Below are 21,681 nucleotides of genomic sequence, written 5' to 3'. Positions count from 1 at the left end.
CACCCAGGCTGGAGTGCAATGGTGCGATCTCAGCTCACTGCAACCTCCACCTCCCAGGTTCAAGCGTTTCTCTTGCCTCAGCCTCCCAAGTAGCTGGGATTACAGGTGCACACCACCAGGCCCGGCTAATTGTTTTTATTTTTTTATTTTTATTTTTATTTTTGAGATGGAGTCTCGCTCTGTTGCCCAGGCTGGAATGCAGTGGCGCAATCTCGGCTCACTGCAACCTCCACCTCCCAGGTTCAAGCGTTTCTCTTGCCTCAGCCTCCCAAGTAGCTGGGATTACAGGTGCACACCACCAGGCCCGGCTAATTGTTTTTATTTTTTTATTTTTATTTTTATTTTTGAGATGGAGTCTCGCTCTGTTGCCCAGGCTGGAATGCAGTGGCGCAATCTCGGCTCACTGCAAGCTCCGCCTCCCAGGTTTACACCATTCTGTATCAGCCTCCCGAGTAGCTGGGATGACAGGCGCCCGCCACCATGCCTGGCTAATTTTTATTTTTATTTTTTTTTGTATTTTTAGTGGAGACAGGGTTTCACCATGTTATCCAGGATGGTCTCGATCTCCTGACCTTATGATCCACCCACCTCCACCTCCCAAAGTGCTGGGATTATAGGCATGAGCCACCGCACCCGGCCACGCTAATTTTTGTAGTTTTAGTAGAGACGGGGTTTCACCATGTTGGCTAGGCTGGTCTCAAACTCGTGATCTCAACTGATCGGCCTGCCTTGGCTTCCCAAAGTGCTGGCATTACAGACGTGAGCCACTGCACCTGGCCCCAAGTGACTTTTTGATGCTCGTATCTTTATGATTTTTGCAGGCCACCATTTTACCTCCTTATATCAATTATGGGGAGAGGACTGTGGATTTCTCTCTTGTTAATTTTAATTCTTGTTTTGAATATGTGGAAGCTCTGTTGTTACACATGTACACATTTATGATGTAATGTCTTCCTAAAAAAATCCACCTCCTGTTTTTTTTTTCTTTTTTTTTTTGACGCAGAGTCTCACTCTGTTGCCAGGCTGGAATGTAGAGGCACGATCTTGGCTCACTGCAGCCTCCGCCTCCCGGGTTGAAGCGATTCTCCTGCCTCAGCCTCCCGAGTAGCTGGGACTACAGGCACGTGCCACCACACTCGGCTAATTTTTGCATTTTTAATAGAGACGGAGTGTCATTATGTTGGCCAGGCTGGTCTCGAACTCCTGACCTCATGATCTGTCCGCCTCAGCCTCCCAAATTGTTGGGATTACAGACGTGAGCCACCGCACCTACCCTCATCTTTTGTCAATTCAGTCGTTCTAACCTTCGTGTGCATTTTTATCTGATGTATCTTTTTTTATTCATTTTATTTTTTATTTTTTTTTGAGACAGGCTGTTGCCCAGGCTGGAGTGCAGTGGCACAGTCTTGGCTCACTACAACCTCTTCCTCCCAGACTCAAGGGATCCTCCCACCTCAGCCTCCCAAGTAGCTGGGAGTACAGGTACGCACCACCATGCTGAGCTAATTTTTGTATTTTTTGTAGAGATGGGTTTCGCCATGTTGCCCAGGCTGGTCTCAAGCTCTTGGGCTCAAGTGATCCACCCGCCTCAGCCTCCCAAAGTGCTGGGATACAGATGTGAGCCACTGCACCTGGCCTACTTTTAATCTATTCAAAGTAAAGTGCATTTTATATGGACAGCATATAGTTGGCAATTTTTTTTTTTTTGAGGTGGAGTCTTGCTCCATTGCCCAGGCTGAAGTACAGTGACGCGATCTCGGCTCACAGCAAGCTTTACCTCCCAGGTTCATGCCATTTTCCTGCCTCAACCTCCCGAGTAGCTGGGATTACAGGCACCCGCCACCATGCCTGGCTAATTCTTTGTATTTTTAGTAGATATGGGGTTTCACTGTGTTAACCAGGCTGGTCTCGATCTCCTGACCTTGTGATCCGCCTGTCTTGGCCTCCCAAAGTGCTGGGATTACAGGCGTGAGCCACCGCGCCCGGCCATAGTTGGCAGTTTTTAAGCCATTCTGATAATCTCTGCCTTTCAGTTGCAGTGCTGGGTCTATTAATGTTTATCGTAATTACTGATTGGTTGATTTAGGTCTTCTGTTTCGCTGTTCGTTTTTTCTCTGAGGCGCGTCTGGTGGTCACGGTTCTGCTTTTCCTTTTTTCTTGTGTTTTTGGGTTATTTGAATATTTTCTAGAATTGATTTTAATGTATTTGTTGACTATTAAATTATTTTTCTTTGCATTATGTTTTTGATAGTTGCTCCAGGTATTAAAATACACATTCTTGGCCTGGCGCGATGGCTCAGGCCAGTAATCCCAGCACTTTGGGAGGCGGGTGGATCACCCAAGGTCAGGAGTTTGAGACGAGCCTGGTCAACATGGGGAAACCCTGTCTTTACTAAAAAAAAAAATAAATAAATAAATAAAATACAAAAATTAGGTAAGCATGGTGGTGCATGCCTGTAATCCCAGGTACTTGGGGGCCTGAGGCAGGAGAATCGCTTGAAACTGGGAAGCAGAGGTTGCAGTGAGCCGCGATCATGAGACTGCATTCCAGCCTGGGTGACAGGGCGAGACTCCATCTCAGAGAAAAGAGAAAAAAAAGAGTACAGATTCTTAACCTTGTCTTTTATCAGTACAATCTCCTGAGAGTCACCACGCTGCTGCGCTGTGTAAACTGTGACCTCTAACTGCACAGGTGCTTTGTCACTTCCCCTTTGTCTTCTGTGCTGCACTTCTCATAGACTAGACATCACATCCGCCTCCTGCAGTGTCAGGAGATTTGCTTTGGAAAACTGGTATTTGAAAGAAATTAAGAGGGAAAAGGGCCTTATACTTGCCATTCTGCTGCTCTTCATTTCTTCCTGAGGATCTGAGTGTTTGGCGTCATTCCCATCAGCCCGAAGGATCTCCTTCGCATCTCTTGCTGTGCTGCACACATTTTCTCTGTTTTTTTGAAAAGTCTTTATTTTGCTTAGATTCTTGAGGAGTATTTTTGTGGCATAAAAAAGTCTGAGGTGACGGGTTTCTCGTTCAGTGTTTAAAGATGTTGAAAACCCTTCTCTGCGGATTTTATGATCTGTTTGGTTTTGGTGATGGTTTCCATTGATTGTGTTTTCAGCAGGGGTCATGTTTTCCTGCTTATTTATGTGTCGGCTGGGTTCAGGTCGCACCCTGGACACCGTGAGCGATAGATTTGGAGACTCTGGGTGCTGTCCTGCTCCTCTGAAGAGGGCTGGGTTCTGTTGCAGCAGGCGGTTCACTTGGCTAACTTCAGACTCCAGGGGCACGCTCCCCTGTGTCTGTGTGGGTGGCGGCGTGGTGTTAATTCAGTTCTTGTAGCTTTGGCTGGGTTGCTGCTTTTAGAGTCTGCCCCTTGCATGTACAGATCGGGGTCAGCCTGAGATTTGCGGGGGGTTCATTCCCAGGCATTGCAGCTCTCTTTCCTCCCTCACTCTCCAGTTCCTCTGGCTCATATGCGGGATTTTGGATTTCTGTATGTGGGGCATGGACAGATCCTACTCTTACTGAAAGGCTGGAAAAAGAGAAATGGCCCAGTGCCGTTTCTTCCTTCTGAGCGTCCAGCCCTCTCCAGGGTCTGTCTGCCTGTGGGTCTCTCCACGGCCTTCAGGGTTTTTGTTATGTTCTATTTAGTTCATAGTGGTTGTCTCTGGGGGGCTGGTCTGGCGAGGTGCACAGGCATCACCAGAAGTAGGACCCTAAACTTTAATGACTTAATTTTTAAATAAGGAGTTGAGGTCAATCTTGCACGCCTTTTTTGGGTTTTTTGTCTGTTTGTTTCTTATTGATGAGTTCAGTAGTTTATTGACCTACTTTCTCTCTCTTTGAAAGTCAGGAAGTCAGGCACAGTGGCTCACACCTATAACAATCCCAGCACTTTTGGGAGGCTGAGGCAGGCGGATTGCTTGAGCTCAGGAGTTCAAGATCAGCCTGGGCAACATGCAGAACCCTGTCTCTATAAAGAATTGCTTGAGCCCAGGAGTTTGAGGCTGCAGTGAGCTGTGATCCAGCCTGGGTGACAGAGCCAGACCCTGTCTCAAAAAAAAGATTAAGATATTTGCTCTCTGCATTCTCCTTCCTCCCCCTCTGCACAGGATCCCTTTACAGTGTGCCTTGCAATTCATGCACCCCTTGCTCACGGTCTTCTGTTGTCCTGGCGTTGACCTTGTACAGATCGGGAGCATCGCACCATCAACTGCTCTTGCCTCCTGGGCATCTGGTCCTACTTGCTGCAGGTGGCCCAGCGCTATCTGTGGGGTTGGCATTCCCCTAAGGGAGGCCTGCGGCCGATCTGAGTCCTGCCACTGGTCTCGGTCCGAACAAAGAAGACTCCAGCTGCTGCCTTTGCTCGGCTGATGTGTGCTGCCTTCAGTTGTTGGTTGCTGTCAAGGCCGCGGGCTCCAGAGAGAAAGAATAGTCAGTTCTCGGTGCCAGGATGTAGGAGGCATTTTATTTAGTTTTAGATTTGTTGACTTTAGGTTTCTTCCGTTCTCATTAACATGAGAATCATTTCCATTGCTGTGTGCAGCGTAATGGGTGTGTGTGTGGTGAAAGTTGCCCTGTCTTCAGGGGTGGGTTTGGGTTGTCTCTTCTAATAATCTTTTACATTAACGTCTTCTCTCCTAAATAAAATTATGTTGTCTATAGGTAAAACACAATCTAGTTGAAGACCACCAGGAGGAACTAAATAATGCCAAGCAGAAGACTGAGCTGATGAAACAGGAATTCCAAAAAAAAGAAATGGACTGGAAAGTTATGAAGGAGGAGCTACAGCGGGAAGCTGAGGAGAAGTTAACGTTGATGCTTCTTGAACTGAGAGAAAAGGCTGAATCCGAGAAACAGACCATCATAAACAAGTTTGAGCTTCGAGAAGCTGAGATGAGGCAGCTTCAGGACCAACAGGCAGCCCAGATCCTGGATCTGGAGAGGTCCTTGACGGAGCAGCAGGGCCGCCTGCAGCAGCTGGAACAGGAGCTCACTTCAGACGATGCCCTGCGTTGCAGCCAGTGTGGGCGGGAGCCGCCCGCAGCCCAGGACGGGGAGCTTGCCGCGCTCCACATGAAGGAAGACTGTGCCCTGCAGGTGATACTGGCCCGGAGCAGGTGGGTTTGTGGTGATGCCATCTGCAGTCCCTGTGAGGCCAGACACCGTGGAGGGTAGAGGGTGGCAGGCTCCTGGGAGGAGCCGCTGTGGGCTCCACTGGGCGAAAAGGTCTGGAGGGAGCTGGAGCAAGGTGTGGCGCTCTAGGTTTTCAGCCTGATGGCAGTGAGACAGCTTTGTGCTCGGACGGGCAGGCTGGCAGTCGCTGCCTCAAAGCCCCCCAAGCCTGCACTCCCTGGGTGGGTATCCAGGGTGGACATCAGTCATCGTCTCTGTTGTTCTTCGCGTGTTTTAAGATTTGAACAGTAGAAGCTAAACCTCGTTTATAAGGTGTCATAAGGACATGGAGTTTATCCACTAAGCGTTTTTATATTTTTTTTAACTTAAACAGGTGATTTTTAAAAATAAGCATGTTTTTCTAAAACATACACACTCTTCTCTGAAGTTTTCAAGAGGTTTAGAAAGTCATTGGGTTCTTTGCCTGTTGGTGCTGACCCCTTTTTGTGAGCCTCAGTCCCTGGGCTATGCCATTCCTTCTCATCTGTCTGCCCCACCCAGCTCTTCCCCAGCAGCCAGGGCTGCACAGGGCCCCGCTTGGGGACTGGAAAACTCAGGGCCACAGAGGTCCCCGCTCAGGGGTTGGAGAACTTGGGGCCGCAGAGGGCCCCGCTCGGGGGTTGGAGAACTTGGGGCCGCAGAGGGCCCCACTCGGGGGTTGGAGAACTTGGGGCCCCAGAGGGCCCCACTCGGGGGTTGGAGAACTTGGGGCCGCACAGGGCTCTGCTCTGGGGTTGGAGAAACTCACGTTCGAGTCGCCAGGGCTGCATGAACACGGGCAGACGTTCTTCTCCCCAGGCTGCGACGCTTGTGCTTCGTGGTGGAGCTGAGCCAAGGAGGCCCTCAGGAGAGGCTTCCAGGCGCAGAGGTGCCCGTGCCTCTTGCCATCTGTCCTGTGTCACCAGCGCCCTTAGGAGGCCTCTGCATTTTGCAGGACTTTCCGGCTCCAGGCTCTTTGGCCTCCTGATGGGAGCAGGTCCCTCTGTGAGGATTCTCACTTCCTCTGTCTTTGGCCCTGAGTGCCGCCTGCACCTCCTTAATTCACTGCCATGGGATTCTATTCACTGTCATGGGGTTCTCAGGCCTCGCCCTTCCCATGGGCCCCTATGGGCAGTGCCCCTTCCCTGCTGAGGAGCAGAGATTGCCTTGGGATTCTTAGTTGGGACCTGGCTTGGACGCCCTGGTGTGAGTAGGAGGTCGGTTGTACCTGCCGTGCGTGGCTCTGGTGGGGATATGTGTGCACCGTCTCTTGCCGAGGGTGCTGGGTCCTACCTGTGGTCTGTGACCTGGTGACTCCCATGGCTTTGGCCTTTGGCCTCTGGGCTCCTCTGGCTTGGGGCCTCTTCTCTCTCCCACTTGTTATTTCTGGTGGCAGACGGAGAAGTACTAAGAGCAGTTAAAATCCCAAAATGAAGACCTGACAGTTGAAGTGGCGTTTCCTTTAGGAAACTGACTTGGCTTTTGCAAGGATCGATGCTTTCTGGGTGCGTATTTAGCTGTCCTGTGTTCACTTTGTTGCCACAGGTTTTTAGAGGAACGTAAAGAGATCACCGAGAAATTCAGTGCAGAACAGGATGCCTTCCTGCGGGAGGCCCAGGAGCAGCACACCCGCGAGCTGCAGCTCCTCCAGGAGAGGCACCAGCAGCGGCTCCTGTCAGTAACGGCAGAGCTCGAGGCCAGACACCAGGCGGCGCTGGGTGAGCTGACGGCCTCGTTAGAGAGCAAGCAGGGGGCTCTGCTGGCCGCACGTGTGGCCGAACTGCAGACGAAACATGCTGCCGACCTCAGCGCTCTGGAGACCGGACATCTGTCCAGCCTTGATTCTTTGGAATCCTGTTACCTGTCTGAAATTCAGACCATCCGTGAGGAGCACAGGCGGGCCCTAGAGCTCTTACGAGCAGACTTTGAGGAACAACTGCAGAAACAGGACTCTCTTCACCAAACAATTTTGACTCAAGAGTTGGAGAAACTGAAGCAAAAACATGACGAGGAGCTACAGTCTGTGCGGGACGGCCTGCGAACCGCAGCGAGCACGGAGCTCGCCGGAACCGTGGGTCACGAGCTGCAGGGAGCACACCAGGTAAGGCGCCCGGGCCCTGCCCCAGCTCAGGGCAGACCTCTCCCCCCACCCGTGTGTTTCCACCGTGTGTCACATGTCTGCATGCGTGCTGTGTGCGCCTATGCAGGTGTCTGTATGTCTCACAGGCTGCCAAGATCAATGGGGACTTCTGGTCTCGTTGTGAACTGGGCTTTTTTTTTTTTTTAATTTTTTTTATTTTTGAGACAAAGTCTTGCTGTGTCACTAGGCTGGAGTGCAGTGGTGCGATCTTGGCTCACTGCAACCTCTGCCTCCTGGGTTCAAGCGATTCTCCTGCCTCAGCCTCCCAAGTAGCTGGGATTACAGGCGCCTGCCACTATGCCCGGTTAATTTTTGTATTTTTAGTAGAGACTGGGTTTCACCATGTTGGCCAAGCTGGTCTTGAACTCCTGACCTCAGGCGATACACTCACCTTGACCTCCCAAAGTGCTGGGATTACAGGCATGAGCCACCGCACCTGGCCTGAGCTGAGCTTTAAAACATCGAGTTGAAGGGTTATTTTGATCACAGGCACCTTGCTAAACGCTTTGCTCTCGTATGTGAGAAGGCCCAGACTTGGTGTGGGGTTTTGTGGGCTTTGGAGTATTCCTCAAGGCTGACTGGCACTCCTGCAGCCGACTTGGTTTCCAGGTGCTGTGGGTAGATCTGATTGTCGTGTTGTGTATTCAGAGCCTTGGGCCCCTCCTTTATTGATGTTTCCTGTAATTAAACCCTTTTGCCACGTTTCAAGAGCAGTGATGGGCCAGGCACGATGGCTCACGTCTGTAATCACAGCAGTTTAGGAGGCCGAGGCAGTTGGATTACTTGAGCCCAGGAGTTTGAGACCAGCCTGTGGTCTACAGAAAATAAAAACAATTAGCTGGGTGTGGGGGCACTCACCTGTAGTCTCAGCTACTTTGGAGGCTGAAGCAGGAGGATTGCTTGAACCCAGGAAGTCGAGGCTGCAGGGTGAGCTAAGACTGTGCCATTGCACTCCAGCCTGGACTGTAACAGTGAGACCCTATCTCAAAAAAAAAAAAAAAAAATCAAAAATAGCTCACACCTGTAATCCCAGCACTTTGGGAGGCCAAGGCAGGCGGATCATGAGGTCAAGAGATCAAGACCATCCTGGCTAACACGGTGAAACCCCGAATTTACTAAAAATACAAAAAATTAGCCAGATGTGGTGACAGGCGCCTGTAGTCCCAGCTACTTGGGAGGCTGAGGCAGGAGAATGACGTGAACCCTGGAGGTGGAGCTTGCAGTGAGCTGAGATCACGCCACTGCACTCGAGCCTGGGCGACAGAACAATACTCTGTCTAAGAAAACAAACCAAAAAAAGCAGTGATGGTTCATTTTCCAGGCACTTCAAGTTTTTATCATGAAGAAGATTTTCTGGCGAAGTCCCTGTTGCCCGGGGCTGGCGCCCAGCTGCAGAATCTGCAGTGCCTGTGACTCAGGAAAGGACACATGTTGTCTTGTCACACACACCTTGCATTTTCTCTGTCCTCAGTGAGGTCTCGTCGCCTTGAAGTAGATGAGTGTGCTCTGCTGAACATGTGGGGCCGCTGGGGCTGGCCTGTCTCCCTGCAGGCAGGGGATGCGTAGGCCTGGCTGCAGGGTGGATGGGGCATGGTCTAGAGCTGATGAGGCAGTTAGAAAGGGCTGTTCTGGCAGATCAGTACCTTGTCAGACGTTTAGGAAGTACATATTCCAAATTATAAACTAGGGAATTGCCAGCTCGGATAAGATGGACGTGTTCTTTTCCCGATACCAGCATGCCACGCAAGGGTTTCCTCCTTCCTGACTGTGGGGAACGGTTGTGAGGCTGCGGAGCGCTGGCGTATTGTTTCCTTTCCTTCAGCTGTGTGTGAGAACAGGAGAAAAGTGGAACCTTCTTTAACCGCTGTGGGGATTTCATGTTATGTTTCAGGCTGTCCGTTTTGTGTGGGCTGAGCATGTGATCTCGGGGGAATTCCTAGAAAGCAGAACATGTTCAGGGCTCCGACTGCTGTCATGAGCACGGTGCAGTCAGTGTCTATCTTGGGCCTCTGTCCTGTCCTTGTCTTCACCAGATGTCAGGGAGTTCTGGGAGTTTGTTTCTTTTTTGTTTTTTAAGAGGCGGGGTCTCTCTGTGTTGCCCAGGCTAGTCTCGAACTCCTGGCCTCAAGAGATCCTCTTGCCTTGGCCTCCCAGGTAGTTGGAATGACAGGCGTGAGCTGCTGCTCCCAGCTTGGGAGGTGCCTCTTGAGAGAAACCGGAGCCAGATTGTCTTTCTGGACAAAATTTAGAAAGGGGTCTGATGCCGCTGGGAGCGGCCCTCCAGGCGAGTCCTCAGATGCCAGCTTCAGTTTCCTTTCGTTCTCAGTTTTGATCACGGGCAAACAGATGCTTTGGAGAATAGCACTTGTTCCCAAGCTGTGGATTTAAAATTAGGTTTTCTTGGTTTGTTTGGTTTAAAGAAAACGAAGTTCTGAAAGAATATTCAGAAAGGAGGAACTTGCATATCACACATGAAGTGTGTATTTCAAACCACAGCCTGATTTAGTCATGGGAAGCACGTGGAGTGTGTGCACCTTCCGTGCCCTGCGTGGGGATGTGGCACGTCTAGATGTTTCCCGGACGGAAGGAGCTGGTCATGGCCCTGTGCAATCAGAGACGCCTGCTGGAGGAAGAGAGGACTGAAGCCCTGGACAGGGTGGGTGCCGAGGTCCTGCTCCTGGAGCATCAGCACCTAGCGGCCCTGCAGGAACTCAGAGACGCACGCTGTCAAGATGCAGAAGCAGCAAGCAGGGCAGGCGGAGTTGGGGGAGCCGGAGGTTCTGGGGGTGCTGGAGGTTCTGGGGGAGTCGGCGGAGTGCTGGGGGAGCTGGAGGTGCTGTGGGAGGGGGCTCTCCAGGTGAGCAGCTCCATGGGTGTGGTTCCCACAGGGGTGCCTCCCGGGCTTCTCTGCCCTGAGTCTTCATCAGAGTGTTGAGGCACTTATGGGTACACTTGGAGGTGCTGGGTTGTGCGTGCTAGGGGATCTGTGCCCAAAGGGTGCAGCTTTGTGGGGGCAGATGTGTCAATGCCCTTGGCCAGCGAGCAGCTGCAGGGGTGGGCATCTGCGGGGGGTGTCTTTGGTTGGTCTCCCTTCCCACTGGGGCCTCTGGAGGGCAGCGCTATGCCCTGGTCTGCAGGCAGCGAGTGGTCTGTGGAGCGACCACACATCTGTCCTAAAGGCTACTTGGCAGCTGGACGAAAAACAAGGTGGAGGCGATTCAGAGCCTGGGAGGCCGGGGGTCGGGGAGGCCGGGGCTCATCCCGGGTGTGGCACTAGGTGGCTCGGGGGATAATGAGGGGTACCTGCCAGCTGATGATGGCAACAGAGGGGCACGGAGAGCCTGGAGGCTGACGGGGGAGGCCACGCTGAGCTGGAGGGGCCATCCCAGCTTGGGCTGCTGAGGGGGATGTGGCTTGTGTGGATACAGAGCACGTTTAATTGCTCTTACAAATCTGCACACAGGCTGGGCTTGGGGCTCATGCCTGTAATCCTAGGGCTTGGGGAGGCCATGGTGGGAGGATCTCTTGAGCTCAGGAGTTCGAGACCAGCCTGGGCAACATAGCAAGAGTCCACTTCTAAAAACAAAAATTGGCTGGGTGCGGTGGCTCACGCCCGTAATCCCAGCACTTTGGGAGGCTGAGGCGGGCAGATCATGAGGTCAGGAGATCGAGACCATCCTGGCTAACACGGTGAAACCCCATTTCTACTAAAAACACAAAAAATTAGCCAGGCATGGTGGCAGGTGCCTGTAGTCCCAGCTATTCTGGAGGCTGAGGCAGGAGAATGGCGTGAACCCGGGAGGCAGAGGTTGCAGTGAGCAGAGATCACGCCACTGCCCTCCAACCTGGGCAACAGAGTGAGACTCCGTCTCAAAAAAAAAAAAAAAAAGTAAAATAAGTAAAAATTAACCAGGCATGGTGATGCAGGCCTGTAGTCCCAGCTGCTTGGGAGACTGAGAAGAGAAAATTGCTTGAGCCTGGAAATCTGTGGCTGCAGGAAAAAAAAGAAAGAAATCTGCACACCGTATGGTTTACTTACTTTTTTTTTTTTTTTTAAAGAGCGTCTCCAAAAAAAAAAAAAAAAGGGTGGAGTGCAGTGTCACAATCCTGGCTCACTGCAGCCTCTGCCTGCCAGGCTTAAGCAGTCCTCCCACCTCAGCCTCCCAAGTAGCTGGGATACAGGCACGTGCCACCTCGCCTTGCTAACTTTTATTGTTTTGTCGCCCACGCTGGTCTTGAACTCACGGACTCAAGTGATCCTCCCACTTTGGCCTCCCCAAGGTAGTGGGATTACAGGCGTGAGCCCCTGCACCTGGCCAGTGTAGTTACTTTTTTGTTTTTTAAAAAATCTTGTGTGTTAGAATATGCGTAAGCACTTGGTACCAAATTGTGTCAGAAGAAGCCAGACCGAGCAGTCGGAATCCCCCTTGGATTCCCAAGGTGGCCGTGGAGGGGCCTGGCTGAGGTCCCCTGCCACCTGCTGTGGTCTTGACTCTCTGCATCCATGCAGGACTGCATTTAAGCAGCAAGGTCTCCCCACTCGTAGACCTGTGCACCTGCCCCACCCAGGCACCACCACCCCGCCTGCTGGCCTACATGATGAGTGCACACACACACACGCACAGCACATGTGCATACACACAGCACATGCACGCACACAGCACATACACAGCACATGTGCACGCGCACACAGCACATGTGCACACACATAGCATACACACAGCACATGCAAACACACAGCATATATGCACACATAGCACATGCTCACGTTCACACAGCACATGCACAGAAACAGCACATACAGAGCACATGCACACACAGCACATGCGTACACACAACACATGCAGACATAGCACATGTGCGCATACAGCACACAGCACATGCACACACACAGCACATGCGCACATGCACAGCACATACTCATACACAGCACACACGTGCACACAGCACATGCACACACACAGCACACACAGCACATGTGCACACATAGCACATGCAAACAGCACACACAGTACGTGCACACAGTACATATACAGCACATGCATACACAGCACATGCGCAGAGCACACGCACACCCATGCAGCACACACATGCAGCACATGCACAGCACATGTGCGTGCACACAGCAATGCTTGCACACACACAGCACGTGCACACAGCACACACGCACACAGCATATGCATACACACAGCACATGCACACACAGCACACGTACACATAGCACACTCACACAGCACATGTGCCCATACATGACACACACACAGCACATGCACATACACAGCACATATGCACACACAGCACATGCACGCATACATACAGCACACAGCACATGCGCACATGGCACATGCGTGCACACGGCACATGCACACATGGAGCACACTCACACGCAACACATGTGCCCATACAAGGCACACACAGCACATTCACACATAGCACATGTACACACAGGACAGGCACACACACACAGAGCACATGCTCACATACAGCACATACACAGCACACATACACACAGCACATGTGCACTCACACAGCATATGGTCACACACAGCACACGTGCACATGCAGCACACTCACATGTGCCCATACAAGGCACATGCACACAGCACACACACACACGCAGCACATGTTGCACACACATCACATACACGCAGCACATTCACATAGCCCATGTGCCCATACAAGGCAAATGCACACACAGCATATGTGCACACACACACACAGCACATGCACACACACATAGAGCACATGCACACACGCAGCACATGCATGTGCACATAGCACATACACATAGCACGTGCGCACACAGCACACACACAGAGCACACATAGAACATACACATGGCATGTGTGCACACAGCACACACACAACACGTGCACATACAGGGCACATGCTCATACAGCACATGTGAACATGCACAGCACATTCTCATATACACAGCACATGCACACACACAGCACATGCACACACATGCACACACAGCACATGCACACACACAGCACATGCACATATGTCATTCTTTCTGCATGTTGTCCTACAGGCTGAATGCCTGGGGTCCTCCTGCTTCCATGTTCTGGGTCTGTACGATTTTCTGGCCTTTCTGTTGCGGGGAGGGTTTGAGTCTCTGTTTGGAGCACTTAAGAAATAACTGGTAATTTATTTGAAACATTGTGTGCAAATTTTAGGTCGTTTGTTTTTGTACCTGCTGTTTCAAGGGGGTTTTAAACGAGGACAGCTAAGATCTCACATCTAGCCATAAAGAAGGCTTTGCACCTGACAGGTTTGCTCAGTGAAGAGGGACTGCTCCCGAGAATGGGTGACGCAGCGCCGGATTCTGAGGTTAGAGCTGACTTGTTTCTTCACGTGGACAGCTCTGGGTGCTGCCCAGTGTGGACACTGGCCCCTCAGTCCTGAGGCACAGCCCTGAGACCTGCACCCTGCTGGGCATTGTGTAGGTCTGTCTTCTCTGGAAATGTCAGATTCTATCTCCCTTTTCTGAGGACTCATGCTAAAGGAATTCTGTCCGTTTTATCTGCGCACAGCACAAAGAGGTGTTCATTTTCTGAAACGGTGTGTCACCTGCATCTTTTAACCTGTACTTTTGTTCTTCTAGGGTGACTGTTTTTGTTGTTGTTGTTGTTGTTTTGGAGAGAGGATCTTGCTCTGTTGCCCAGGCTGACGGTAGTAGATGCAATCACAGCTCACTGTGACCTTGAACGCCTGGCCTCAAGTGGCCCTCCTGCCTCAGCCTCCTGAGTAGCTGGGACTACAGATGTGCACCACCATGCCTGGCTAATTTATTTTTTGTATAGATGGGGTCTCACTGTGTTGCCCAGACTGGTCTCAAATTCCAGGCCTCAAGCAATCCTTTTGTCTCAGCCTCCCAAAGTGCTGGGACTATAGGCGTGAGCTGCACCTGGCCCGGACTAAGAGTGTCTTTGCAGTATTTTTCTAGTTGAGGTACAAGTTTGCGCGAGTAAGTTATCTTTTTACTTTGCTGCTAAGAATGTGCATGTCGATACTCTTTTTTTTTTTTTTTTTGAGACAGAGTCTTGCTCTGTCTCCAGGCTGGAGCGCAGTGGTGTGATCTCGGTTCACTGCAACCTCCACCTCCCTGGTTCAAGCGATTCTCCTGCCTCAGCCTCCCAAGTAGCTGGCAGTACAGTGTGCACTACCATGCCTAGCTAATTCTTGTATTTTTAGTAGAGATGGAGTTTCACCATGTTGCCCAGGATGGTCTCAATCTCTTGACCTGTGATCCACCTGCTTCACCCTCCCTAAGTGCTGGGATTACAGGCGTGAGCCCCTGCGCCCAGTCTTAGCTTTTTTTTTTTTTTTTTTTTTCTGAGATGGAGTCTCACTCTGTCGCCAGGCTGTAGTGCAGTGACGTGATCTTGGCTCACTGCAACCTCCGCCACCCCCCAGGTTTAAGCCATTCTCCTGCCTCAACCTCCTGAGTAGCTGGGATTACAGGTGCATACCAGCACGCCTGGCTAATTTTTGTATTTTTAGTAGAAACAGGGTTTCACCATGTTGGCAGGCTGGTCTCAAACTCCTGACCTCGTGATCTGCCTGTCTCGGCCTCCCAAAGTGCTGGGATTACAGGCGTGAGCCACTGTGCCCGTCCGCTCATACACTCTTTTATGTGATTGTTTTGGTGTAACTGATTTCACAGAAGAAAATAATTGGGCTACGGGGAGGTGGGATGTACTGTTTATTTTTTATTATCTTTTTTGGGGCAGATGGCAGCATTTGCAGAAATAGAATAACTCAGCAAGCCCCCGGTCCCGCTGGTTAGTGGGGTATACACTCAGTATATCAGTCCCCCTCTCCTCCTGATTGTTTAGAAGCAAATCCAAGACACCATGTGTCTGGGAGTGAGGTGTTTTCCCCCAATACAGCAGAACCATTACCCATCTCACCTAAAACACCCACAGCGATCTCTGCATTTCATCACAAGCCCAGCCCACGTGCCTGTCTCTTCTGGCTGGCTCACATCAGGATCTGTGTTTGTTCCTGTGATGCTGGTCACTGTTCCCTCGTTCCTGCGAGTGTGTTGGTAGATCCACAGGCCTGTGATTGGTGAGAATGCCTCTTGTGTGGTGGCCGCTCCGCTCCCGGTCTTTCCTCAGGCTTTACCCCGTGAAAAGACTTACACAGGCTGGCCGCAGTGGCTCACACCTGTAATCCCAGCACTTTTGGAGGCCAAGGTGGGTGGATCACCTGAGGTTGGGAGTTCGAGAGCAGCCTGACCAACATGGAGAAGCCCTGTCTTTACTAAAAGTACAAAATTAGCCGGCCATGGTGGCACATACTTGTAATCCCAGCTACTCGAGAGGCTGAGGCAAGAGAATCACTTGAACCCGGGAGGCGGAGATTGTGATGAGCTGAGATCGTGCCATTGCATTCCAGCCTGGGCAACGAGAGCGAAACTTCGTCTCAAAAAAAAGACATACACGGAGCCCTGCGGAGCCCTGACGGGAGTGTTTTGGGTCATTGTCCCAGAATAGCTGGGCTGTCCTGTTCTTCCCCTGTGGCGATGCTTTATCGGAGCCTCAAATATCTTTGCACCTGTTGGAACAGCAGTCACTTGTCAGCAGGGCGACGTGACCTACGCTTGTGGGGTGATTGAATTACTTTCCGGGCTACCGCCCTTAGGAGTTTGGTTGTGAGGAAAGTCCTCTGAAAACGTAAGCTTGATTTCTTTTTGATAGAAATATGTATCCCATAAGATTCCCCCGCCCGCCCTGTCTTGCCTGTGCTGGTAACACGAAGCAGAGCTGAGTGCAGAAGCGAATTGCATGCGGCCGCTGTGGGGTGCTCAAGGCAGTCTCATTTTTTCTTGGATTAAAACCCAAATCTTTTCATAGGTTAATTTTTTTTTAATATTAAGAGAATATTAATGTTGGTTTAGACAGCATTTGAATGTCCTGAATGCGTCCTCAGTTGAATGTCTTTGCCTTCTGACATGGGTTTTCTCTGTGCATGCCACTTATTTATGATTAAAACGTATGTGATATTTTTCTGTGATTGTATGGATTTTAGAAAAACCTGAAAATAACTTTTTTTAAAACATCTTTTTGATACTGACCTCACAAGTTAGAACATGGTCAGTTTTTTTTTCTTTTTTTTTTTTTTTGAGGCGGAGTCTCGCTCTGTCGCCCAGGCTGGAGTGCAGTGGCGCGATCTCGGCTCACTGCAAGCTTCGCCCCCCAGGTTCATGCCATTCTCCTGCCTCAGCCTCCCGAGTAGCTGGGACTACAGGCGCCCGCCACCACGCCCGGCTAACATTTTGTATTTTTAGTAGAGACGTGATTTCACTGTGTTAGCCAGGATGGTCTCGATCTCCTGACCTCGTGATCTGCCCGCCTTGGCGTCCCAAAGTGCTGGGATTACAGGCGTGAGCCACCGCGCCCGACCAGAACATGATCAATTTAAAGAGTTTCCAGTTTTCTTCCTGCAACCCCCGGCAGAGCCTGTAGGAGCCTTCTCTGCCAGGGGGTTGCAGGAAGAAAACCTCCTTTGAGCCATCCCGGTCGGGTTGAGGGGGTGGCCGAGGACGCATGCTTCTGCACGACGCTGCGGCTGAGCCAAGGCCCTGGGCCTGGGGGATCACACGTGGGGCACCGGCCGTCCCTCTGCTGGGCCTCCATGCCTGTGACCTGCCCAGCCCTGCCCGATGTCTCCTGGGGGCTGTCCCCCTGCGGGGAGCCGCCTCATTTGGCCTCCACTACCTCCTACGTCCTCTGCAGGTCTGCAGAAGGCCTGAGAGTGTGTGGGCAGGACAGGGCCAAGCGTGGACAGTTAGGGTGGCTCCCCCGGGTGCGAGGCGGTGCCTGCGGGTGGTGCTGTGCCCTGAAACAAAGTGAAGGTCAAGACTGGACACACGGAGCTTCCAGCTGCCAGTGGGTGGAGGGAGCACTGCCTGTCTGCCATGCCCGGGCGTCCTGGTGGGCCATGTGCAGTGTTGGCCCTCCCTGGCCGGGGTTCTCTGTGGAGCCTGCTCTCTACCCTCTCCATCTGCAGTGTATGACTCCGGGATCCAAGAGGCCGCGGGGCTAGAGCTGTGCTGCTCAGTAGGGCGTAGCTGGGGGCATCTGTGGCTTAGGGCAGGCTCCGCAGGCGGTGGGAGTATGTGTGTGTGATGTTCTTGGGCTCCCGTGTTGGCCTCAAACAGAAGTTTGATTTTCTCATCGTTATGCAGTAGGCCTCAATGAGAGATTTTTGTCCAAAGAGTAAGTAGTCTGTGGCTCAGAAAGATGTTCAGAGGCCACTGATTTCAGCCTTGGACTCTTGGCACATCCTTTGCTGGGCACAGGGAGCACAGAGGTTTGCCGTTGGGCCCCCCAGGCTGACACTGTGGGTGCCAGGAGGAAAGTACCTGATTTGCGCCTGACTGGGCCTGAGGAGCCCGTCCACTGTGACTCTGAGTGTGAGCTGTTGTGGGCACCACGGTGGCGCCTTGTCTTGCGGATTAATTTTCCTATTTTCCCAGTCCCTTGGCCTCCGTCCTGCCGGTCTGCATTGGCATTTGGGGTTTTGTTCTTGAATTCACTGGCATTTCATGGTTGGTATACCCAGAACCAGCATCCCTGTTTGGACCTCTTCCTCCTGGCCCGCTGCGTCCTCCCTGGCTTTTGGTCTGGATCAATGCGTCTGTCCCCCAGGAGGCGCACTGCTGGTGGTTGGGGCATCCGCAAGCTAATTAAAGTTCTTTGGAAACTTTGTAGTGTGCCACAGCGCAGAAGTTAATCTAGAGTCCTTCCTTTCAAACAAGTGGAACTAAATCAAATCCAGGAGAGAAAGTTTGTTAAAGTGAACTGTACTCACAATTCCAAATGGTCTGGAGACCTTGAGAGTGACTTTAGTGCTGAATGCTGTGAACCTGTTTCTGCTTCCCGTGACTAAGATGCAGCTGCACAGCCTACCTGGCACCTTCAGCAAGTTCCAAGCCGGCACGGGGAGCACCCGATCCTTTATCCTTTTCCTCCCCATAGCTTATCACATGAAAAAGGTAGAGAATAAAGGTCATTTCTGGTGTCAAAGGTTCCATGGGTTTATTGAAACTGTTGCCCCAGTTACTTCAGAAAAGGCACTCACTCAGTGTTGACGTCTTCTTCCTCCTGAAGCCAGGGGGGCCCCAGCCCTCAGCCCTGCTGGCCCTGCTGGGTGGGGCGCGGGAGCCGACACTCCACCCCAGCCGTCCTGGAGTAGCAGGTCCCACTGCTGAGGACACAGGCTCTGTGCTGTCCTTTCCTGCCTGCTAAGTAGGTACAAAAAACTTACTTTTATCAATTACCTTTTCACATGCCAAGTTAAAACACAAAATAATTTCATTGTCTTAAAACAGCTTTTTCTAGGCAACTTTTGGCATGCGTTTTAATATTTAAATCTGCTGTTTAACATACCTTTTCTGCTGAGAATCTATCATCACTTATCTTAAGTTTATTCTAATGTATTTCATCCCCTCAAAAAGAAACCCCCAGTGGCTCGTGCGTATAGTGCCAGCACCTTGGGAGGCTGAGGCAGGAGGATTGCCGGAGCCCAGGAGTTCAAGACCAAAAATAAAAAAATACTAAAAATAAAAAAATGAGCCTGGCTTGTTGGCCTGCCCATGTAGTTCCAGCTACTCGGAAGGCTGAGGTGGGAGGAGCGCTTGAGCCCAGGAGGCTGAAGCTGTAGCGAGCTGAGATCGCCCCACTGCACTCCAGCCTGGGCGACAGCAAAACGTTGTCTCAAAAAATAATAAATGAAAATTAAGGAAGAAAGAAGAAACCCCCCACTCGTTAGCAGTTACTCCCCATTCTCCCTCCTGCCCCATCCCTGGTGATCTGCCATCTGCTCGCCGTAGCTGTGGGCGTCTTACGTAAATCGACTCAGCGTGTGCCCTTGGCATCCGCCGCTTTCACTTCATGTGTTTCCCGGGTTCACGCACGTTGTGGCAGGTGTCAGGACTTGCTGGATGTTTGTTTTCTGGACATCTTACGCCCTTTTTGTTCCTGTATTCTTCCATGACTGCCTTTTTTCACTTTCATTTCCTCGATGTTTCCTTTACCGTACAGTGGTCCCCCCTTACCCACAGGGGAAGGATTCCAAGACCCCCAGTGGGTGCCTGAAATTGTGAATGGTTCTGAACCCTTATACGCTGTTTTTTCCTGTACATACCTGTCATCAACTTTTACCTTAAAGGAATCACCCTATAGCATCTCTGGCATGTCTGAATTGCACCATCATCAACTTTTAACTGAAAGGAATCACCCTGTGGCGTCTCTGGCACATCTGAATTGCAGCATCACCTCTCTTGCACTTTGGGGCCGTTATTAAATGAAATAAGGGTGACTTGAACACAAGCACTGGGATGCTGTGACAGTTGGTCTGATCACCGAGATGCCTGCCTGTGGGCGAGTAGTGCTTGCCACGTGGGTAACGCTGGACAGAGGGATGACCCCCGGCCTGGCCTGCCAGATTTCCTCACCCTGTTCAGCTTGGGGGCAGGCAGTGTAACACTCATAGGAGTTGTTTACTTCTGTAATTTTTCATATGGTGTTTTCAGAGTGAGGTTGAACACAGGTAACTGAAACCACAGACAGAGGGGACTGCTATTTATTGAGTTATTTTCTTAGCACTTGCCCTGAGCATTACAGCAAGCACCTTCTAACAATCTGGTTTGGATTAATACCAACTTAATTTTAAAAGCTTACAAAATTATTTGCTAATGTAGCTTCATTCCCTCATCTGCCCTTTGTGCTTATATTGTCGTACCAAGCACATCTTTCTTTCTGTGCTCTTTACACATGTGTCTTTTAAATCGGGAGGAAGAGGAGTTACCAACAAAAGCCACGTTGTGTTGTCTGCTGTTTTCCCTATGTCGTTACCTGCACTACTGCTGCTCATTTCTTCCTGGGAATTCAAGTCTGGTGCCTTATGTTTCAGCCCGAAGGACTTCCTCTGGGATTTCTTGAAGGACAGGTCTGCTAGTGATGAATCCTTTTAGCTTTTGTTTTTGTGGGAATGTCTTAATTTCTCCTTCGTCCTTGAGAGATCATTTTCTGGATGTGGACTTCAAGGTCCACAGGCTTTTCCTTCAGTGCTGGGCGGGCTCTCCGCTGCCTCCCTTGTCAGCCGGGGCTCGGTATCGTGAGCTGTGCCCGTCTTCCCGGGCTGTGTGTCATGAGCTACATCCGTCTTCCCGGGCTGTGTGTCATGAGCCTTGCCCGTCTTCCTGGGGCTACATGTCTTGAGCGGCACCCATATACCCACCGCACACTGGCTGGCCTCAAGCTTTGTCCTGAACACTGCCGAGGTTTGGCTGTGATGGGTGAGGTGTGGGTCTCTGTCAATTGGTCCTATGTGGAGTCCATTGATCTGTATGTGGGGATTATTATTATTGTTATTTTCATCAAATTTGGGAGGTTTTTGGCCATTGTGTCTTCAAGGGTTCCCTCTGCTCGTTTCTCTCCCTCTGTCTGGCTTGAGGGTACCCCACAGGCCTTGGAGACTCTGCTGAGTTTTCTTCATGTTTCTTTCTGTTCCCTGACTGGATCATCTTAATTGACCTATCTTCCAGCGTGTGATTTCTATCTTCTGCCTGCTCGAGTCTGCTGCTGAGCCTCGCTCTAGTGAATTTTTTTTTCAGTGATTGTACTTTTCAGCTCCAGATGTCAAGGGAGCTCTATTTCAGTCTTTCTCTCTGCTGAGGGCCCTGTGTGTGTTGTGCCCTCTGGGCTCTGGTGGGCGGTGGACAGCCTGGCCCTGGCCTTCACCCCTGCTGTGCCGAGCCACATGGTCACTACAGCCAGCCCAGGGCCTCTTGGGCCTTTCCGGTGTGGGCACAGCCCTGTGCGTGTTCACACCTCGTAGAGCCCCAAAAGATGTCAGAGCTTTTCAGAGCCCCCTGTGGACGTCTCATTCTCAAATGTTTTCTTTAGTTTTCCGGCAGCCCCTTATTAGTCCCAACTGGTTTCTCTACTGTGGGCAGCTGCAGCTGTTAAACACTTGCCACTGACTGTTTCCAGCCAATGCCCTGGGGTGGAATTTCTGACCTCGAGAGCTCTGACCTAGTCACGGCAGCGAGTTGCCCGGCCAGTGGGCTCGGGCAGTTGTGCATGGAAGTTTTGGGGTATTCCAAATCCATTCTGTCCCCCACCCAACCCCAGCAACTACTAGTTTTCAGGGCTGTTAGATTGGAGAGGAGATATGGGGTCAGGGCAAAGTTAAGCACCCAAAGTTTGTTCTGATGGACACTCAGCCTATGTTTTCCATAAACAAACTCCTCTGATTGCAACCCTGACCAGATTTCCACAGCTCTGAAAACATTGGTTTTGATGGTTTTTACCACAGCTCTGAAAACATTGATTTTGATGGTTTTTACCACAGCTCTGAAAACATTGGTT

The 21,681-nt window shown here is 51.1% G+C and overlaps 1 protein-coding gene across 1 annotated transcript in view; it reads left to right on the top strand.

Annotated features, from left to right (window-relative positions):
* PCNT (pericentrin) overlaps window positions 1–21,681 on the top strand; it is a 106,639-nt gene that overhangs the window by 13,857 nt on the left and 71,101 nt on the right. The window contains exons 11-12 of the mRNA XM_011996832.1: window positions 4,663–5,117; window positions 6,697–7,252. Coding sequence (XP_011852222.1) covers window positions 4,663–5,117; window positions 6,697–7,252 — 1,011 coding nt within the window. The remainder of the gene's footprint in view (window positions 1–4,662; window positions 5,118–6,696; window positions 7,253–21,681) is intronic.

The sequence above is a fragment of the Mandrillus leucophaeus genome, unplaced genomic scaffold, assembly GCF_000951045.1.
Source record: "Mandrillus leucophaeus isolate KB7577 unplaced genomic scaffold, Mleu.le_1.0 Scaffold526, whole genome shotgun sequence".
In the NCBI taxonomy this organism is placed as follows: Eukaryota; Metazoa; Chordata; class Mammalia; order Primates; family Cercopithecidae; genus Mandrillus; species Mandrillus leucophaeus.
The sequence above is the reverse complement of the archived record's forward strand: the minus strand, read 5'-3'. Positions and strand labels throughout refer to the sequence as shown.